The 19,829-nt window shown below is 44.9% G+C and overlaps 1 protein-coding gene across 1 annotated transcript in view; it reads left to right on the forward strand.

The window, feature by feature from the left end:
• The window catches only part of Lrig3 (leucine rich repeats and immunoglobulin like domains 3), a 49,159-nt gene extending 33,558 nt beyond the window's left edge, over positions 1-15,601 (forward strand). Inside the window, exons 9-19 of the mRNA XM_005357945.2 lie at positions 108-188; positions 1,297-1,368; positions 3,583-3,654; positions 4,133-4,296; positions 7,415-7,735; positions 8,993-9,274; positions 10,309-10,761; positions 11,431-11,586; positions 12,637-12,780; positions 13,099-13,368; positions 14,524-15,601. Of these exons, the coding sequence (XP_005358002.1) occupies positions 108-188; positions 1,297-1,368; positions 3,583-3,654; positions 4,133-4,296; positions 7,415-7,735; positions 8,993-9,274; positions 10,309-10,761; positions 11,431-11,586; positions 12,637-12,780; positions 13,099-13,368; positions 14,524-14,768 (2,260 nt within the window). The 3' untranslated portion in view covers positions 14,769-15,601. The remainder of the gene's footprint in view (positions 1-107; positions 189-1,296; positions 1,369-3,582; positions 3,655-4,132; positions 4,297-7,414; positions 7,736-8,992; positions 9,275-10,308; positions 10,762-11,430; positions 11,587-12,636; positions 12,781-13,098; positions 13,369-14,523) is intronic.
• Positions 15,602-19,829: the final 4,228 nt, after the last annotated feature.

Here is a 19,829-nt window from a genome sequence, read left to right on the forward strand (position 1 = left end):
GGGCGATTAGCAGGACTTTGGACACACCACCTGGGCGATGATCCCACCTGGGTGGTGACCCGAGGCTTCTGAGAAGTATGTCTAAGGAGAACACTGTGTTTCCTTAGGGACCTGAAGAATAATGAGATTTCATGGACCATTGAAGACATGAATGGAGCCTTCTCTGGGCTAGACAAACTGAGGCAGCTGTGAGTATAATTTGCTTCTTAATTAGCCCCCTCTATGAATTAAAATTATTGTCATAATTGAAGTCAGATCCATAAGCTGACATCATAGAGTCATCAGAGGTAGATATGTCATCTGGTTACACCCTTGGTCCTTCCCCACAATTGCATGCTATTGCCCATGATGTTTGTATATTAGTTAGCTTCCTTGGATGAAAGGAAGAAATTTGAATCCTGGAATTGGTCTACCTCATGTTGATATCTAGATAAGAGCTTGAATTTTACTTTGACCATTACCCATTAGGAATGATGACTGTGTTGAAGGGACTGTGTTTACGCCAACATTTAGAAGCCCCCACTAGTGTGCTATAGTCATGAGTTCTCATATGAAGCAGTCCACTGTCTGTATCAGTCACACTGCATCAGGGTCCAGAAAGGATGCAAACACTTCATATTCAACCACAAAATGGTCTTGTAGACTGCTCTGTTTTCTGTTGGTGATGGAGCGTATCTATAGAGAAGAGGGGAGCAAGCTACACTGTGGAGCAGTGTGATCCCCAGAGGACCTTATTTGTTTGGCACCTGTGTTTGTGGAGTGTGTTGGTTATCCTTCTGTTGCTGTGGTAAAATGCCATGACCAAAAGTATCTTAAGAGTTTGCTCTGGCTTATGGTTCTAGACAGCTAGGTGTCCGTGCTGGTAGGGAAGGCATGGCGTCAGCAGCAGTGGGAAGCTGGGAGACCACATCTCTGCCACAGAGTAAACTGGTGGGGGGGGGTGCTATCAACTCTCCAGGGCCACCCCCCAGTGATGTACCTCTTCCATTGTATCCTAAAAGTTCTATGACCTTCACAAACTGCGCTGCCAACTGGGGACCATGTGTTCAAAGATAGGAGCCCATGGGAGCGTTCCCATTCAAGCTTCTACACGGAGGTGTCTGTCGAATGCTTTGAACTCATGTTAAATCATGTTACTGAACATGAGATCAGGGATCCAGTATTTCAAGTTACGTTCCTTCATTGACAAAAATAGTTTTGTTCGCAAATGAAAATAGTCCTTTTTATGAGTTCTGGTCCTTAGGTGACTTTTTCAAAATTTACTACAATGTGATTGTACCTCTTCCCCCACTCCAGAATGCTCCAGGGAAACCGCATTCGATCGATTACCAAGAAGGCTTTCACTGGTTTGGACGCGTTGGAACATCTGTAAGTAGCTGGGACTGAGTTCCCCTAGGGGTGGTCCCAGATGCTCTCTGTCTATGACTCCTGAAACGTGAAGCGAATAGCCTGTGCCGACTGCATCCTCCTACACTGTAAAACACATTTACACACCTACCTGCCGTCTGTCAGTCTTCCTTCATCATCATACGTTACCTGTTGGTTTTCTTTTCACTTAAGACCATCGCTCTTCCTCTCATGCTCATTCATCTTTAAGCAGTGACAGCTGTAATTTAAAACAATCTAACATATATTGGGCACTTATCAAAGTCTGGTCCTTTTGCCAGGTACTGAATGTATAAGTATCTGTTGCTCCATTTAGTACTTGCAAAAATACTGTTCAGTAGCTTTTAAATTGTTAAATGAGGGCCGGGCGATGGTGGCGCACACCTTTAATCCCAGCACTCGGGAGGCAGAGGCAGGCGGATCTCTGTGAGTTCGAGACCAGCCTGGTCTACAGAGCTAGTGCCAGGACAGGCTCCAAAGCCACAGAGAAACCCTGTCTCGAAAAAACCCCCCAAAAAAATTGTTAAATGAAACTCCTGAAGATTCATGGGTTCTGTTTGTTTAACAATCAAGATCACTTGAATATTAAAGATCAAAAAGATGTCCCTGAGAGGGATGTGCTGGAGCTTTGAGAGCGGGTGACAGTGTCATGAGAACCTTTGCTGTTGTTGTTGCTGGCTGTAAAATGTGCAATCTAGCCCTCTCTGTTACTATCTTTTGCTCTCCACACGTCAGTTGCGGAGTGCTAGGAAAACACAAGATCCGGCTTTCTCTGGCTCCGGAAAGACCCTAAATCCCTTTGGCCCTTGACTACTCAATCCGTGCCCCATCTCGGGAACCTTTGGCACACATTTATGAAATGAGATTTCAGGATGGAGGGTTTTCAGTTACTAAAGAACTAGCTCTGGGGAGTATTGCTTAAGTATTATGACAACAGAACCAGCCAACTGTTAGTGTTAGCCTCACACTTCCATTTCAGATCACAGTGTAGTTTGGAATGTTTGCTCGATTGAGGAATGCTTGTAGCCATAAGTTTTCCTACGTGCTAACTTGGACAATATTATTATTTAGATGCACATCTGGGTTGTACCTCACCAGGACTGTGTGTTTGGGTGTTAGTCTACCGGCTGTCTCGTGGTTGTTTTAAGAGAGACATGGATTGCCAGCTCCCCCGACAGCCGTGCAGAATGAGTCTGCAGAACTGAGCACTGCCATGTCAAGCCAAAACTGCTGTTACTGAAACAGATTATTTTCAGAGGAAAACTAGCCAAAGCGTTTGTCAACTGGCCCGTTCCATTTCTGGGAAAGTGGAATTAGTGGATCGGCAGAGTATTAACCTCTGCTTCAATTTTCTTTGACCTTCCCTGAGTCTCCCAGACTCTTTCCCTGCCCAAGTCTAGCACCTTTCTTCTTTGTTTTCCCGTCTACTTGCTCATTCAAAATCCCCCTTATGTGCTGTGGACTGTGAAGAAAAAAAAGACTAAGGAAGTAACCATTGTGGCTGGTAGTTTAGCTCTCGCTGCTTTAAAGTACTAGTTAAAAATAAAGTCAACACGAGCATCCTCTCATTTTATGGTTGTCCTGCCTTGGAACCTCATTTGCTTTATTAAGTAGGTCTCCTGTGAACATCACTGCTTTTGCAGTAGAGAGCGATTGTGACAGAATTAGGTTGGAGTAGAGAATAATGGGCTCAACCATCCCCTTCATGCCAAGCTATGTAGGAGAGCCATCTTTCTCTGGGTTGCTTTAGGAATGCCTGCATTAATGTGGAGCCAAACACACATCACAGAAAGTGGCCTACAAAAGATGTTTTTAAAACGCGTAATCATGGAGCATTAGGTTGTGCACTTTATTAATAGCAAATTTGAATAATGAGATCAGCCAGCGCCCTGGAGGAGTCAACACTCTGCGATTGGCGTCAGAAATGACCCCCTCTTCCCCATGACTGAACCCATCTCTGGGTGGGTTCCTTGGCCAAAGCTTTCTGAGAGACTCCGCTGCCGTGGTCCCATTGGCACATGCCAACGAACGCGGAGTGTTTGCCCGTCGAGTGGGTGGGCAGTGGGGTGTGGCCAGCTGCAGATGTCCATGTAGAGTGTTCCCCTTAGAGTGCGGTGGGCAGTGGGGTGTGGCCATTCCTGAAGGACACGCCCTGCCATGGTTCACCCTGCTGTGTTGGATTTGGCTGTTTTCCAGGGACCTGAGTGACAACGCCATCATGTCTCTGCAAAGCAACGCATTTTCCCAAATGAAGAAGCTTCAGCAACTGTAAGTTTTCCCTTCTCCTTCTCCAGTTTCAAGTCACGCTCTGAAGGGGAGCTGCCATGTGATATGTCATCAAAAAAGAGCAACTAGCGCATTCTTGACATTATTAATGTTTATACCAAGAAACAAGGGAAGTGGGCTGTTCCCTTGTTTGCAACTGGAATTTCTTTCTCTCTCTGTTTTGAATTTGCAGCTTAAATCTGTGGCACCATATATAGTATGGTTCCTAAATATAATTCTCATTTTGTATTAATCAGGAATTTTGACATATCAGCACTTCTGCCTCAATAGGACAATAGGAACAAGAGAAAACAGGTTCTGCTAGCTCATTTCTTGCATTTTAAGGTAGACTATAGGATATTTACAACCTCATGCATTCTGTTTCCAAATTCCTCACTTGGTTAGTATTTATTTAAGTTTGACTTACTTGGAGAAATCTGCATTTCATACCAAACAAATTGAATGTAATTCCTCTCCTCAGGCATTTAAATACATCCAGCCTTCTGTGTGATTGCCAGCTAAAATGGCTCCCACCGTGGGTGGTGGAGAATAACTTTCAGAGCTTCATAAATGCCAGTTGTGCCCACCCTCAGCTGCTGAAGGGGAGAAGCATTTTTACCGTCAGCCCAGATGGCTTTGTGTGTGGTGAGTAAAAGTGACGTCCTTGATTTTTTTATTAATTCCTTCTTCCCGCTCGTTTGTTCAAACAATGCATTTGATGAGATGTGTGTGCTCTTCATAGGAATTTTCCGAGGTAAGCCAAGTGGATCTAGAGTTTGCTGCCTGTTAGCGTTTTCCAGACACTGGTGAAGTTTGCCGGCACGTCCTCCTATTTGGTTTAGCATCAGCATGATTTGGTGGCAAGGATGAAATCAGATCTTGAACGAGCTGAGAGTTGGCCCCGTGCTCCTCTTCTGCTTCCCCCACCCTTCCTCTCCGCCCAGCTGTGGAGGCGTCTGCCTGGCTTTTGACTCTGGTTCTGTAAATGGCGTATCAACAGCTGTCTGTGGTGATGCTACAGTGACACTTGCTCTCTTGATTTTGCTGTTGTCATATTTTAGAGGCCTGGGAGGAAATTGTAGTTTCTCGTATTAGCTTTCAAAGATGGTCCTTGAGTCTGGAGCTGCATTCTTCTCTGTGTTCATGGAGATCATACCTGGGCCTTGTGTCCTGGGCAGGAGCTCCTCCAACAGACGGTAGCTCCAGGTCCCCTCTCCTCGCCGTTCTGTTTGTTTATAATTTTTGAGATGGGGACTCACTAAGCTGTTTAGGGTGGCCTGGAACTCACTCCACAGTCTAGCTTCCTACATAGGTGGGTTTGTAGCTCTGAGCTACCAATCCAAGGAACCTGAAAGCGCCTTAGCTGGCATTTGCCCCTTAAAAAAAGAAAATCAGTGTTCTGTTTTAAAAAATTATTTTAACTAATTCATATATATATATATATATATATATATATATATATACTTCCTCACCATTGCCCTTTGCCAGCTCTTTGTCCTCTCCCACCAAACCCCCTTTTTGGTGTTTAATAAGCGTGGTCTATATGCGCATGGTTGGGTACATTATTTACTCATGAACAGGCAATGCACTATAGCTATACGACTCCCCGCTTCCTCAACAACCATAACTGCCTACTGCTCTCAGGAAGGGGCGAGGCCAGCACTAAGCTCCTCTCGCATCCAAGATGGCGGCACTTGTGGCACCTTTGTGCAGTTTGCTGGGGTTTGTTGTGAGGCTTGGAGGAAAGAAACTTCAGTAGCCAAACAATTACAGCTGCTGAGACATTAACTGTTGTCAGGAGGAAGGGCAAGTTTGAATTCATGGTAAATCATTTTAAGATCCATTGTCTTAACAACCAAAAATCTCAGTATTTGAAGTCGTCTTACCCAGAATTCCTGTGGCTAGTTAGGAACAGACTGTGGTTAAAATAAAATAAAATAAAGTTTCCATCTCTGATACAGTTTTCTGTCATAGCTACCAGACTGTTCTTTACTCTTAGCTGCCTTGGAAACCTTTACAAAAATAAATGTGTGTATAAAACACAAAATCAAAATTTGCTTGAATTTAAGCATGTGTGAGAAGAAACCATAGATCCACATTTTATCCTGGCATCATTTAAAATTTGATTATATACTGCTTTGCCTGATAGAAGGTTGCAGAATGTAATGCTGCCAGCAATTTTTAAAAATAAAACTTCTGATGTAGGCTTTGGAACCAAATAAGCTTTTGGCGATCATCCACAAGGGCCTCTTACTCTTTCTCCATACTCTATCGGGCGGTTCCCTGGCCCAGATGTACGAACCCCGGTGCTGTGAGACAAACCCATATGCATCGTCTGCCGTGCTCGTCTCTTTCTTTTCCTTCCCCATTGTGAAGCCGAACATTGATTTATGGGATGGAAATTTTTAAAAAAATCACACAGAAGCAACTGTCCTATTTAACAACTCACAGGCGTAGGGTTGGAAGAAGGCAGCCAAGCCGTGGTCGGGGAAGCACTCTGCTTCCGTTCATGGCCCCAAACTTGTGTTTTCAGATCAGCCATTATCCAGAAGATCTGGTAGCTTCCTGCAGGGTTTATTTAGGCCATCTCTGAGAAAATGAAGTTCAAAAAAGGTAACTCTTCCAAAAAGTAACAGAGAACTAAAAATAACTGCTTAGAATGGGGAGTTGCCCGGCTCTAATTATAATGTAACCCGACAGGCTGCGCGCGCGGCAGCGTGATTGATGGGCTGCCCCACTTCAGGCCCCAGCCAGTGCGCTAGCTCGCACATGCTTTTTCGATTGCTTGATTTATTTTGGGCTTTTTGGGTTTGTTTGCTTTTTGTTCATTATTGTCTTTTACTTACATATGCGTCTGCCGGTTTGTCGGCCGATTTGTCTGTGCATCAGGCGTACGCAGGTGCCCAGAAGGCCAGACAAGGAATCAGAATCGTAGGTTCGGGCAGTTATGAGCTGAGCACTGTGGTACTGGGAACAAACCCCAGGTCCTCTGCAAGAGCAGCCGGGTCTCTCCAGCTGCTTGTTACCATCTTGATGATTCGCCGATGATGGCTTGCTTATGGTTTGGTTGCTCTTTTGGATGGAGGGCCTGAGCAAAAGATTGTAGATGCTGAGAATAACGTTCAAAGATCATCTATGAGCCTCGAAGTTTTAAAACTGCTTTTCTTTCTTCCTTAAAAATATTCTTTCATTGAATGGTAACTGATATGGTGATTATGGTAGTTATCCTTGTGTACAAGTGCACTGTGGCCGTTTGGTACACAACGATGTCCTGTGAGCAGATTGGCTGCTACCCAGTAGATCCATCACCTCAAACTTAAATCATTTCCTTGTGCTGGGAACATCACAAGTCCTCTCTGTGGGCTCTTTTAAAACAATCATTTAATTGCTGTTGGCCAGCCTTACCCCTGCATCCCTCGGTTTTAAATATGGTCTGATTTCCCTTGTGCCTTCTTAACCTCTCTTCTTATGCGTATACAAAATAGCAGACATGTGGCATAAATGTCTACGATCGTTTCAAGGTACCACTTCTCTCAGTTAGAAAATGACGGAGCCTTCTACTCCATTGCACCTGGGCAGGTTACCTCTGAGCCTTTTCCCAGGTTGTCACTCATTCCTGGAACCGCCGATGCATCTGTAAAACACAGGCTTGGGGTCACCCCTGAGCTGCCCTCTGCTTTGTTTCCTCACGTTGGCATCCGAGCGGTGGTGGACTCTGAGGCCCCTCACATCATTTTGTTTCCTCCTTCTCCATTTTAAACAGATGATTTCCCCAAACCCCAGATCACGGTTCAACCAGAAACGCAGTCAGCAATAAAAGGCTCCAACGTGAGTTTTACCTGTTCGGCTGCCAGCAGCAGTGACTCCCCGATGACTTTCGCTTGGAAAAAAGACAACGAGCTGCTGCAGGATGCTGAAATGGAGAACTATGCACACCTCCGGGCCCAGGGAGGCGAGGTGATGGAGTATACCACCATCCTGAGGTTGCACAGTGTGGCCTTCGCCAGTGAGGGGAAGTACCAGTGCATCATCTCCAACCACTTCGGGTCATCGTATTCCGTCAAAGCCAAGCTCACCGTAAACAGTGCGTGATCCACTTCCCTCTGGTGTTAAAAGATACCGTTTAATAATAGCTACGGTGTCTGTCTGCTCATCCCACCAACCCCTGCTTTTTTTCTTATAGTTTCCCACCTAGCTACAGAAAATTGCTATTCTTTATTATTCGTATCTAAAGTCATGATTTATTAGATTCGCCTCTTTGGATATGGCAGGATGAACCAGAATTAAAATGAACCAGATACTTTTGCTCTCTCTGGGGCACGGTGATGTATGGGACCACACAGCATGCTGTCTTTAAAAGCTCTGGGTGTGAATTCTGTCACTCCTGATACATAGTTACGACTCTCACCAAGTGTCTTACCTTTGTACCTGTATCTTCCAACTAGAGATGGGGTCTGGAGAGATGGATGGCTCAGTGTTTATGAGCACTGTTTGCTCTTCCAAAGGACCAGGGTTCAATTCCCAGCACCCACGTGGCGGCTCACGACTGTAACTCTGGTTCTAGGGGTTCTGACACCCTCACACAGACACACACACACATGCAGGCAAAACACTAATGCACATAAAAATAAAATAAAATAAAGTAAAATAAAAAGAGATGCCAAGTGCCACTTCTTAGAAATGCCGTGACCCATAAATAAGATGATGTGTGTGTCTGCGGCTTGGGAGCACGCCTTGGAGTTTGGGTAGCGCTCTGTAAATGCATTCATAGTGGCCACCGTGAGTAAGCAGTGGTGCTGTAGCATCCTTTGCGTGGCAGGCAGACAGTTCTGCAGCTCTAAGATTGTATTTTGGATGCTCTCCACTTTATTGCTTTAACTGTTAATGTCTGCCTGACAGATGATGAGTTCATTGAGCAGGCCCTTGCTAAGGCATGGCACACAGGAGAACTGAAAGTATAGAACAGGACGCAGTCACCAAATGTTAGGTCCTGCAGGACTGGGGAAGAATAGATGAAGTCACAGTGCGGAAAGATTGACAGATTTGCCCAAGATCTCACACTTAATTTTTGAGAAAGCTAAAATGTGGCCAGAGAATGCCTGCCGGGAGGATCTCCCATCCAAAGATCCTGTGACCCGAGTGTCATTCTGACTCCGTCCCACCTGAGCCTGTGTAGCCCGGAGCAAGCTATTCCGTTTCTCCAGTTCAAGTTTAGCTTCCCTGTCTTAGACTACTAACCCTGCCTTACCTAAGTCCCGTATCTCCTTGAGTACCCGGAAGTGGGGCATGACAGATGACCCTTGGAACTCTGATGTCGACTGCATGGCTCTTGTGGTTTCAGTGTTGCCTTCCTTCACCAAGACCCCCATGGACCTCACCATCCGCGCCGGGGCCATGGCCCGCCTGGAGTGCGCAGCCGTGGGCCACCCGGCCCCACAGATAGCCTGGCAGAAGGATGGAGGCACAGACTTCCCCGCTGCCCGGGAGAGACGAATGCACGTGATGCCTGAGGACGAGGTCTTCTTCATAGTGGACGTGAAGATCGAGGACATTGGGGTGTACAGCTGCACCGCTCAGAACAGCGCTGGCAGCGTTTCTGCAAACGCCACCCTGACGGTGCTAGGTAAGACAGGTGCTTTCCTAAGACTCTGAGCCCCTCTCGAATGCCCCGACTCACCCAGAGACCCTTCTTGTTAGAAGCAGCTGGGGGGACGAGGCAGATGAAGACACAGAGAGTTCTGTCTTTAAAAGAGCTGCCTTTGGGTAGCTTTGAAGGCAGGAGACATTTTACATATTCAGGCCTGTGACCAGGGAGATGACTCTGCCCCCTTCACTCCAAGTACAGCCTCCAGTCTTACCTTCATAGGCAGGCATTGTTCACAACCATTGGCCAGCTCAGCGTTGTAAAAAGTATGAAGGAAAGTGTCTCTAGATAGACAGGGAAGACCCATCCCCTTCCTTCGCCTCCCATGCCTCTGTGGAAGTCCCAATTCTTACCACCTACTTAAACAGGTGTTTCTCAGATTCGGACCTCTAGGGTGTCCGGGTCTCTAGGAGAGCTACAGTAACCTACCAAGATGTCAGGGAAAAGAGGAAGGCCTTTCAAGGTCTCTGGCATGAGAAACTTCATTTTAAAGAAACAAACATGGGGATGGTTAAGAGTATGTCCCGCTTCAGATGACCTGCCTTTGGTTCCCAGCACCCACAGTGTCAGTTTGCACCTGCCTTTATCTCCAGCCCCAGGGAACCTACCTCCTCTGGCCTCCACAGGAGCACACACCTTTCCACACACAGACATATACATGTCAAATACACAGTTACAAGTAATCAAAGGAAATCTCTAAAGAGTGTTTGCCTTTGTCAACGTATCAACAGCCTTGTGCATGAAATTAATATTTTTTTACCAATTTTCTAGATTAAAAAATATTTTATCTTCCATTAATTACTAGCCTTGGAACATTATGAGGGAGGGTGAGGTAAAAACTCATAGATTTCCCCTGTGGGACGGGTGACAAGATCCAAGGTTGCCTTGACTGGGGGCTCTTTAATACACCTGTTCAACGAGCTGTAGGGGTAGAAGATTTGAATAAATTCCCCTGTGAGCTCTTAAATGGAACCCGGTTTTCATCTAGGAAATCTCAAACCTTGTGTTTTCAGAGACTCCATCATTTCTGCGGCCTCTGTCAGACAGAACTGTCACCAAGGGAGAAACGGCCGTCCTGCAGTGCATCGCTGGTGGGAGTCCACCCCCCAGGCTGAACTGGACAAAAGATGACAGCCCGTTGCTGGTGACCGAGAGGCACTTTTTCGCAGCAGGCAATCAGCTGCTGATCATAGTGGACTCGGACGTCAGCGACGCCGGGAAGTACACCTGTGAAATGTCCAACACCCTCGGCACCGAGAGAGGCAACATGCGCCTCAGCGTGATCCCCAGCCCCACCTGCGACTCCCCGCACATGACTGCCCCTTCCTTAGACGATGACGGCTGGGCCACCGTGGGCGTCGTGATCATAGCCGTGGTTTGCTGTGTGGTGGGCACGTCCCTCGTGTGGGTGGTCATCATCTACCACACGAGGCGGAGGAATGAAGACTGCAGCATTACTAACACAGGTGTGTAAACAGCAGCCTGGCCGGGGCTCTGGGAGTCATGTGGATTTGTGGTTTCGTAGGCAGGCCCTTCTAGGAGGTGTCTCACGGTCTGAGTCCGTCTCACAAGGGTGACTCATCTGCTTCGAGCTGCAGGAATGCGGGTAGCTAAAAATGACACCCCAGCCTGAAATAACGCCGATGCGCAGAGATTAATCTTTTTTACTAAAACCTCATCAGGATATCCTGATGGCGGAGAGATAAAACCCAAAGCACAGTGAAATCCCTCTTCAGGATGGATGCAAGCAAGGAGGCAGGAGCCACAGCGAGGTAGTTGGCTCTAGTGGCAGCGCTTCGTGTTCTGTGTTCTGTGTACGCATGCGCACAGCCCAGCAGGATTTTTGTCGCGAGGGTTGCCTGCACCTTCTGCTACTGATGAGATGAGAGCGATCCAAGGGCTCCATTTATGGTTTTGACTCATTACCTTTTGAACATACGGTTTTGAAATTTGGGCAGGGGTGTATTTCGTGGGCAATAAAGTGAAAATTAACTCGGGCCCAGAGCTGCAAAGCAGCCATGGGCCGTTCCTGGTTTTTCCAGAATAGATCGTCCCTTAACTGGTGTTACAGAAGCCAGACCAGTGCGGGCTGCTCCTTGGCAAGGCTCCTGATGGATGCTGTTGTTTGATTACAGATGAGACCAACTTGCCGGCCGATATCCCTAGTTATCTGTCCTCTCAGGGAACGTTAGCTGACAGACAGGATGGATACATCTCCTCGGAAAGCGGAAGTCACCACCAGTTCCTTACTTCTTCAGGCGGGTTTTTCTTACCGCAACATGACAGTGCTGGTAAGTCCGAGATGTCCAGGGGTTGTTGTTTTAAAGTCATGGGGGACGTCCCGGATGTAACAGTAATTTTCAGAAGAAATTGGTCTTAAACACGACTAGGGGGGAAGCTGATGTCGCTGCTGTGGGTGCCTTATATGTCTGATACTAAAGATGGAGAAACTGTGGTGCAGGAGCATCTCAGCCCAGACACATTCCCAGTGTACACAGGCAATCAGAGCACTTCCCAGATAGGTGGTTTACAGGAAGACTGGGAAATACATACACGGTGCTGGGCACATGCCAACGACTCTACCTGTGAAAAGCTGCTGGGGCTTTTCTCAGCATTTTCTCTGTTAGTATGCACCTTTATTGAGTATTTATAGTTGCTCTCTACCGGACTGCATAACTGGGAAGGAAGCATGCTTGTTTTCAGCTTCAGAGTTTAGTCACCAGTGAGGCGAGTACTTCCCAGTGGACTGCTGTGTCCACTGCTAACTGTTTATCACGCGTGACATCGCTGAGACTGTCTCCATAATCCTCCCACTGCTGTGTCCACTGCTAACTGTTTTATTGTTCCATATGTTTAATTGAGCTACCGGGAGATGTTTTGGTTTGGCTTGGTTTTTTGACACAACTTTGAGATAGGATACTACGGCTACTAGTCATTGAGTCTGGTCATCTGGAACATTTCACAGAAGGCCATAGTGCTGAGCATTCAAACCATGGCTGTACGCATCGGTCCGCTTCCATTAGAATCCAAACGGGGCTAGCAATAAGGTTGGCACACTTAGCTCAGTGCTTATCGGGACTTAACTATAGCTGCCCTGATTGGTGGATCCCAGTTTAAAACATTTATAGTCCAGATCCAAGAATAGCTTTTAATGGACCCATTACAATTTCAGCTTCATGGGCCTCAAGAAACTGGAAAAAATTTCCTATGTATGTGTGTACTTTCACTTTCTTACTACATCCTAGCCAAATTTTCTTCTGTAAATATGGGAAATGCAGAACCAGAGCAAATGTTGAATGACATTTAATACCAGTTCAGTGACTGAGGTTTGTTTCTTAAAGGGACATGCCATATCGACAACAGCAGTGAAGCCGAGGTGGACGCTGCCCCTGACCCATTTCTTTGCCCTTTTGTGGGCTCCGCAGGCCCTGTATACTTGAAGGGGAATGTGTACGGCCAAGATCCGTTTGAAGTTTATCTTCCAGGTATGGTTTTCTTGACTGAATACAGTTCTGTTTCCTGAAAAGAATTCTGTAGATGGAAATTTCTGTCCCACCCAGTCCCACAGCCGTTCAGTCCCAAATAAACACACAGAGGTGTATGGTAATTATAAACTGTTTTGGCCTGTTGCTCAGGCTTATTACTAGCTAGCTCTTACAACTTAAATTAACCCATAATTCGTATCTATGTTTAGCCACATGGGTTGGTACCTTTTCTCAGTGAGGCATTCTCATCTTGCTTCCTCTGTATCCTTCCTGACGTGCTAACTGTATCTCCTTCTGTTGTGGAACCACCTTGAAAAGGATGCAGTTCTGACCCGAGGGTAGCTCTAATGGACCACTATGAGACCAGCTACATGAAGAAGGACTGCTTCCCATGCACTCATCCCTCAGAGGAGCCCTGTGAACGGAACCTCAGTAGCATCCCGTGGCCACACTCACGAAAGCCCGTGACCTTCATGTACACTCAGAACGAGGGACCCACACTTCAGCCTCTGTGTTTAAACAAGTCCTCTCTGGATTTTAGTACAAGTCAGGAACCAGGATCAGTTACTTCAAGTAATTCTTTCATGGGTAAGTTTATCAAGCTGGGGGATTACCTTACTTCTCTGATTCAAGCTTCATCTTGCTTTGGGCAATGGTTTCATTCCTGATGTGATTGTGATGTCCTCTGAGTTGCAGGTCTTTCTAAACTGCAGTCAGGGCTGGGAATTGTGTGTGGTTATGTATTTAATCTGTACCTAAGCCCCAGGAGCTTTCTGGGTTATGCTGTGTGTGGCATGGAGGAGACAAGGGTTTGGGGAATGACTTAGGAGCTGAGTTTGTCAGCCATGTGGAAAAAGTGGTTTTGGGTCCCGGCAGCCTGAGGGGTGGAGCTGTATTCTCTGCATGGTTGTGGTTTCGTACGTCTGGTGGCTTCTAACTGAACTCACAGTGGAAGCTGGGAAGGCAGCATCCTACCTAGCCAAGCTTCAGACAGTTGAGATGATCATCAGCAGAAGCCTGCAGTGCTTACAAGGCAAACCCGTACAGGTAGACAACAGTGAACCCCTCGCGTAGATTGTGAGACTTTACAGGGAAGACCAGAGAGTGAATGCTGCCGTTTTCACTGAGTGAAGCAGTCAGAGAAACAAGCCCCAACCTGCCGTGGTGTGTTTTCGTGTTCTTGGTTTGTTTTTAAAGGAAAAATTCCAAGCCATTTTACTTAAGTGTTTAAGAAATTTTATCCATTGTTCCAATATTCCTATACTTTCCTGAAGAAAAAAAAAATGGAAGTGTATTCTGTAGAACTAGGGTAGGCATTTTAGTTAATCAGATGGTTTTTTGCTACAGTTGAAGAAAGGGCAAGACAAGAATCTGTCAAAATACACTGGCTGCGTATTATGCAGTCACCCTTCATGGAGAATCATGAGCTCAGACGTCCTCAGGCAAGGGCTCCGGGGCATTTTTCAATTGACAGGCTTCAGGAAGTTCAATGTTCAGTGGTTAGTTGCTGAGGGTCGTGATAAAACAAAAATGGGCATGTTTGTTTGGTGGCTTTAAAGACATGGTTGTGCAGGTGTTCTTTGCTGCATCCTAGGGACAGTGTGTTCACAGCGCACACCAACTCCCGCATAGGATGCTGGGAAAAGCTTAGTCGTGTTAATGGAAACATGCTGGCTCCTTTTGGCATTCCTTTACACACTAGCAAAAGGACCCTTGTGTTCATGGGATTTTCTTTTCTTGTAGGTACCTTTGGAAAGCCTCTGAGGAGACCTCACCTGGACGCCTTTTCAAGCTTTGGGAAGCCGCCAGACTGTCAGCCGAGGCCCTTTCACTTGACAGAGCTTTCCTCTGCAGAGTTGGACTCTGAGTCAGAGGAAGATGCAAAAGAAAGGACCGAGTTCCGGGAGGATAATCACAGGGGTACCAATCAACAGACGTTAGATACGTACAGGACTCCAGACTGCCAGCCTTGTGACTTGGGCACATAGACGGGAAGGACCAAAGAAAAGCTTCCACATGCTACCTCATCTGGGCTCCTATTTAAAAGAGACAGAATCCAATGTTTCTAAATGGACTTACAAAGTTTAAAAAGGAAAAAAAAAAGCTTTATTTATACAGAGGAACCAAAATTACAAAAAGTTATAAAAATTTATACCGGGAATAACTTTCATATAAAAATGCATTTTAAAAAGTATTTTATAACTTTGTTTTATATGAAAAATATCCTATGTAAATTAATGGTATAAGTCCATTTTATGTATTTTTATAAAACCAGATTTCTTTTTATTGAGGATGAGTACTAAAGCCTTTTAAATAATCCCATCTTACCTTTTTTTGAATAGAGGCCACTTTATTCTGTTTTGCACATTGCGTTTAATAAAATGTGTCATTTGGTGCCAAGCCCCATTTATACAATAAGAGATTTTATTGTTTTCAATGCATTTTAGACCTATTTCATTTGTATTATCACATCTCAAATGAATTTAATTTAGCATATTAAAAGTACAGCCAAAGGGCCCATTCAGACCACCCCACCCCCTGGATGGTTAACAAACTGTCGTCATGTGGGTCACAGCCAAGTGCACTCCAGCAGTCATCAGAAGGTGTTCCTAGCCTCACAAACAGAAGGAGATCTGATGCTGCCAACTGGTCCCAGCTGCTGCTCGAATGACCCCATAATCCATATTTCCTTAATTTAAAGCCAATGCCTTTGTGGCTCGGTACCTACTGTCTGCCACAGGAGTTTCCCGTCCACCATGGCTTGAGTTAGAACTAGAAGGTTCTGGATCGTATGTCTCTGCTGTGGAAAAAGCCATGGCGAAGGTGGTTTTCCATCCACAGTGGCTGTGGGCTGCCACCCCAGTCTCTGCTGCCTTACTAATCTTCACTGGTTATGGTTGGTGTACACACAGTGGCTGGTTCGACCGTGCACCATGCTTCTAAAGAATTTTGAGGCATTTTTTTTTTAATGAACGTATTTTACTAACTTTGCTATCCCATCTGTTTGTTTTAAACAGTATTAAGCTGCATGTCAAGCTCGTGTATTAAGGGAGGATGCTGCATGTCAAGCTCATGCATGTATGAATGCATGGGAATTTTCAACACTGTGTACCCTGGCTCCAAGCAATAGAGTAGATAAACCTACTACACTTGAAGGCTCTGATGGTAAAACTTGATATTCGTTCTTAGAAAACTCTTATTTATGTGCCATTTAAAGAAAACACACTGGCCCATGATGAATTGCCATGACGAGAGCTAGTGTGCTTACTAAATTTAAAAAATAGAAAATTGAAGGTGTGGGATTCTGCCATTTGCAGTTTTTTAAAGTAAACTAAACCGTGCTAGAGAAAGCAGAATCTTCTGTGAGGACGTATGTGGTAGAGATAAGGTTTCCCTGCTCCGTGTCCTTCTCTGTTGAGAGCCAGGGTCCCAAGCCTAAACCGCAGCAAGCTTTCTCCTTAGACCTTAGAATCTAAGTCAAGAAGTGCGTGCCTCCATGGACAGCCAGCAACTAGAAGTGATTTCCCTTACTATGACTTTATTAAGCTGTCAGATTTTCAAAATCTTACTGTGAATTTGTCTACATTGTTACCTGAAGTCCAAATGTGGACTTCTTAATTATGAATTTCTTTTGAAGGAGTTATTTTTTTTTCCAAATTTTGGCACAGAAGTTTAAGTCAACACCTTAAACTGAAATACTGGGTTACCGGGTTGGGCAAATGGATCAGCAGTGAAGAACCCTTGCTGATTTCACAGAGGGCCTGCGTTCAGTTCCCAGCACTCTCAGGGTGGTTCACACTATCTGTAACTTAGTGCCAGGGGGCAAGTCTGATGCCTTGTGATGCTACAAGCACCAGATATACACATGGTGCCCAGACATGCTTGTAGACAAACTCTCACATAGAATAAGAAATCTTTCTAAACTGGAAGAAAAACTGGCTTTCTCAGCATAATTTCACTGTGCTTTGGCCAAACTTGTGGATCAAATATAAATCTTATCTGTCTAGAAAAGAGAAACTCAGTTCCTTGGACATCAGCAAGAAAAGAGTATATACCATATTGATACTTCACAGTGAATGAACAAATATGTAGACATTAAATTCTAAGATAACATAAAGGCAAGGACAAATGTGAGATCCCTTGGTCTCTTCGTTTTCTTTTTGTGATGTTGGGGATCGAACCCAGGGCCTCAATTAAGTGCTTTATTCACTGAGCTATACCTCCAACCTAAGATGTGGTTTGTTTCTAAGTAGAATTCTTCAACTTTCAGTAGAGCTTTCTTGTTTTCCGGTAAAAGATCACACCTCATACAAACATATTTTAGTAGATGGTCGTAGAACTTTAGTATCTTTCACCATCCCACTGTTGACACTAAAGATATTTATTATGTGTAATCTTGACCTCTTGAAGGTCTTGGAGTAGCCCTTAGCTTAATAATCATCCACAATTACCTGTATGGATTTTGTTGTCTCCCTACAGAAGAAAAGCACAAATTATTTCTCAGAGCAAGGCTAGTCAGAACCTTTGAATACTCTGTACCGTCTCAGGAATGTGGGAGAAATAACTTGTAGCCAGCGCGACAACAGATGTTCAGTGCTGCGATGTTTCCAAAGACTGAGACCTGAATACCGCTGTAGAATGTTCTGTCTGTCTTCCCTGATCTCGGGATATCATCTAATAGGATCATTTGGAGCTTGCATTTTTAAAGGCAGTATTCTGTTTACACATTGAATAACAGTATCCTGTCCCTCCGAAACAAAATCAGTCTTCAAAGAGTTGCTTCCTTCCTTCATGAGTTGCTCCAGAAATAACTGTTTACCAGAACTCTTTCTTAAGGCATTTATTAACCTGTGTGACACAAGAGTATGGTAATGGGCTCTGAGAGATTTCAAATGTGACCTAAAAGCGGTTGGTCCAGTCTTATAATAGACTCGCCACAGGGTCTGTACGTGTGCATTTACAGAATTAGCCCAATAAATGGAGTCACTTCTCTCTTTTATCTTTTAAGAAATTGATATTGGATAGAGTGGTTTTTGACAAAAGTTATTTTATTTTTTAATAGTTTATTTTGATAATTTTTGGTAATTGATCAAATCTATCCTTACTGTAAAATTTCAGGTTCTCTTTCTTTCTTTCCTGAATACTTGATTTTAAATTTCATATCACGTATTAGCTATCTGTGATGAATGAACAGAAAGTTTAACCGATACTCATGCAGCTTTTTAGTACATTTACATTATCAAACGTTCTTAAGAATAGAAGTTATTCACAGCTGTTAAAAGTTAAAGCTTAGATTTTTGTCTACAACTGCTTTCTTTTCATGCCGCTTTATTGTGCCTGTGACTATTTGATTTAGCTCAGTGTCTTAGGTCCAGTTTGAAGACAACACCTAATGTCACTGTAAGGTTATTATCGTGGCTTTCACAAAGTTGGTTTATTTACTTTTTGTTGTTTTTGCAGAGTGGTTTTTATGTTTGTTTGCTATATTTGTTTTTTATTTATGTGCTTATTTGGTTAGGTGTAGTTGTTTTTGAGATGCTGAACTGAGCTAGGTGAAAGCTTTCCCAGGGGGCCACATCCCTAGGTCCATCAGTGTTTGGTTTGGTCCCTTTTTTCTCCATATGGCCTTTTTGGCCTATCTCCAGATCAGAGTTGAAATTCGGCACCTCCCTCATTTGCCCACCAGCGTTATGTACACAACTGTATATTTTTCCCAGGTTAATCAGCGGACAGAAGGAGTTTCTCTATTACATAAATGGCATGGTCACATGCTACTCTTTCTTGTCCAGTAAGCCTCTGTGGCCAGCTCTGATTTTGTGTCTAAAACATTTGCTTTCTCACTGAACAACCTGCGTGTGTCATGCAAACTTGGAGCACCATGGTGGCTGAAGCTGTTGTACCTGTACAGGTGTGTGTTTCCACCTGCCCAGAATGGTCCCAGCGCAGGTTCCCACTAGTTTAATCATCGCCAATTCCTGTTGACTTGGCACCTGAGTTTTCTCAAGGTCTTCCACGGCTCTTCTGGGATCCCACGGTGGTACCTGGAGTTCCGGCTCTTACCTGTCATTTACAGGAGTGACTGAACAGGTCTCATTGCCTATTTCACTCAGTGCATTGTCTTCACTATTACCAGAAATAGCTTTCTCAAGTCGATCTGAGTGGATCAAAGGACTCACTGTACAGCATAACTAGGTGACCCCATGGTGACCATTTCAGCCATTTCTCGTACCCCACAGTACTCTCAGACTTAAAACTCCCAGGCTCAGCACACTGTCTGCTCACGGCCTTCCTTTCTGCTGAGGCCTTTGCCTGCAAAGCCATTTCATCGGCCCTGTACAGTATATGCTAACGTACATATTTATTCTTAAAATATCTCTTCAAATTCCTAGGCTGGATACAAATAGTTATCTCCCAAATTGTTTTCCCTCCCTGGCAGGCCTCTCCAGGACCACTCTTGTGGTCTTATCACAACCTTTTTGCTCCTGAGGCACAGTGAAAACAAACAAACAAAAAAACAAGAAAGTGGTGGTTCATGAAGCTGTCTGTGACGTATTGCAAACACTAAACAGTCAACCTGTTTGCCAATGAGGTGGTTTCAACAAAAACAAATGAAGGAATGAATGAAAATGACATGACTTGGGTATAGTGTTGTCCCCAAGGGCCTCTGTGCTGGGAGCTTGGGCTTGAGTGTCACATGGTGTAGTGAGCCTGTAAATGTGGGGCCCAGCCCAAGGTAACTGAGTCACTGCGGACACCCTCAAACGGAATTTAGTAGTTCTTATGAGACCTGCTGTTTCCCACAGAGAAACGTTGCTTCCAAGAGCCTGGCTAGTTGACCTCATGCTTGTTTTCCTGTCTTGTTTTGTGATCCTTCCCACACTTGCTCCTGTCCCCTTGGTGCCATTTGCCACCTTCACCAGGGCCAGCATGGTCCTTCAAATCCCAAACCATGGGGCAAACTTCTTTGTAAGTACCCAACCTTTCTATTTCATTACAGCCACAGGAACCTGACTAAGATAAAGCTCAAAGTCCTTTTTTCTTTTCTTTTC

This window comes from Microtus ochrogaster, chromosome 24 (assembly GCF_000317375.1).
Source record: "Microtus ochrogaster isolate Prairie Vole_2 chromosome 24, MicOch1.0, whole genome shotgun sequence".
NCBI lineage: Eukaryota > Metazoa > Chordata > Mammalia > Rodentia > Cricetidae > Microtus > Microtus ochrogaster.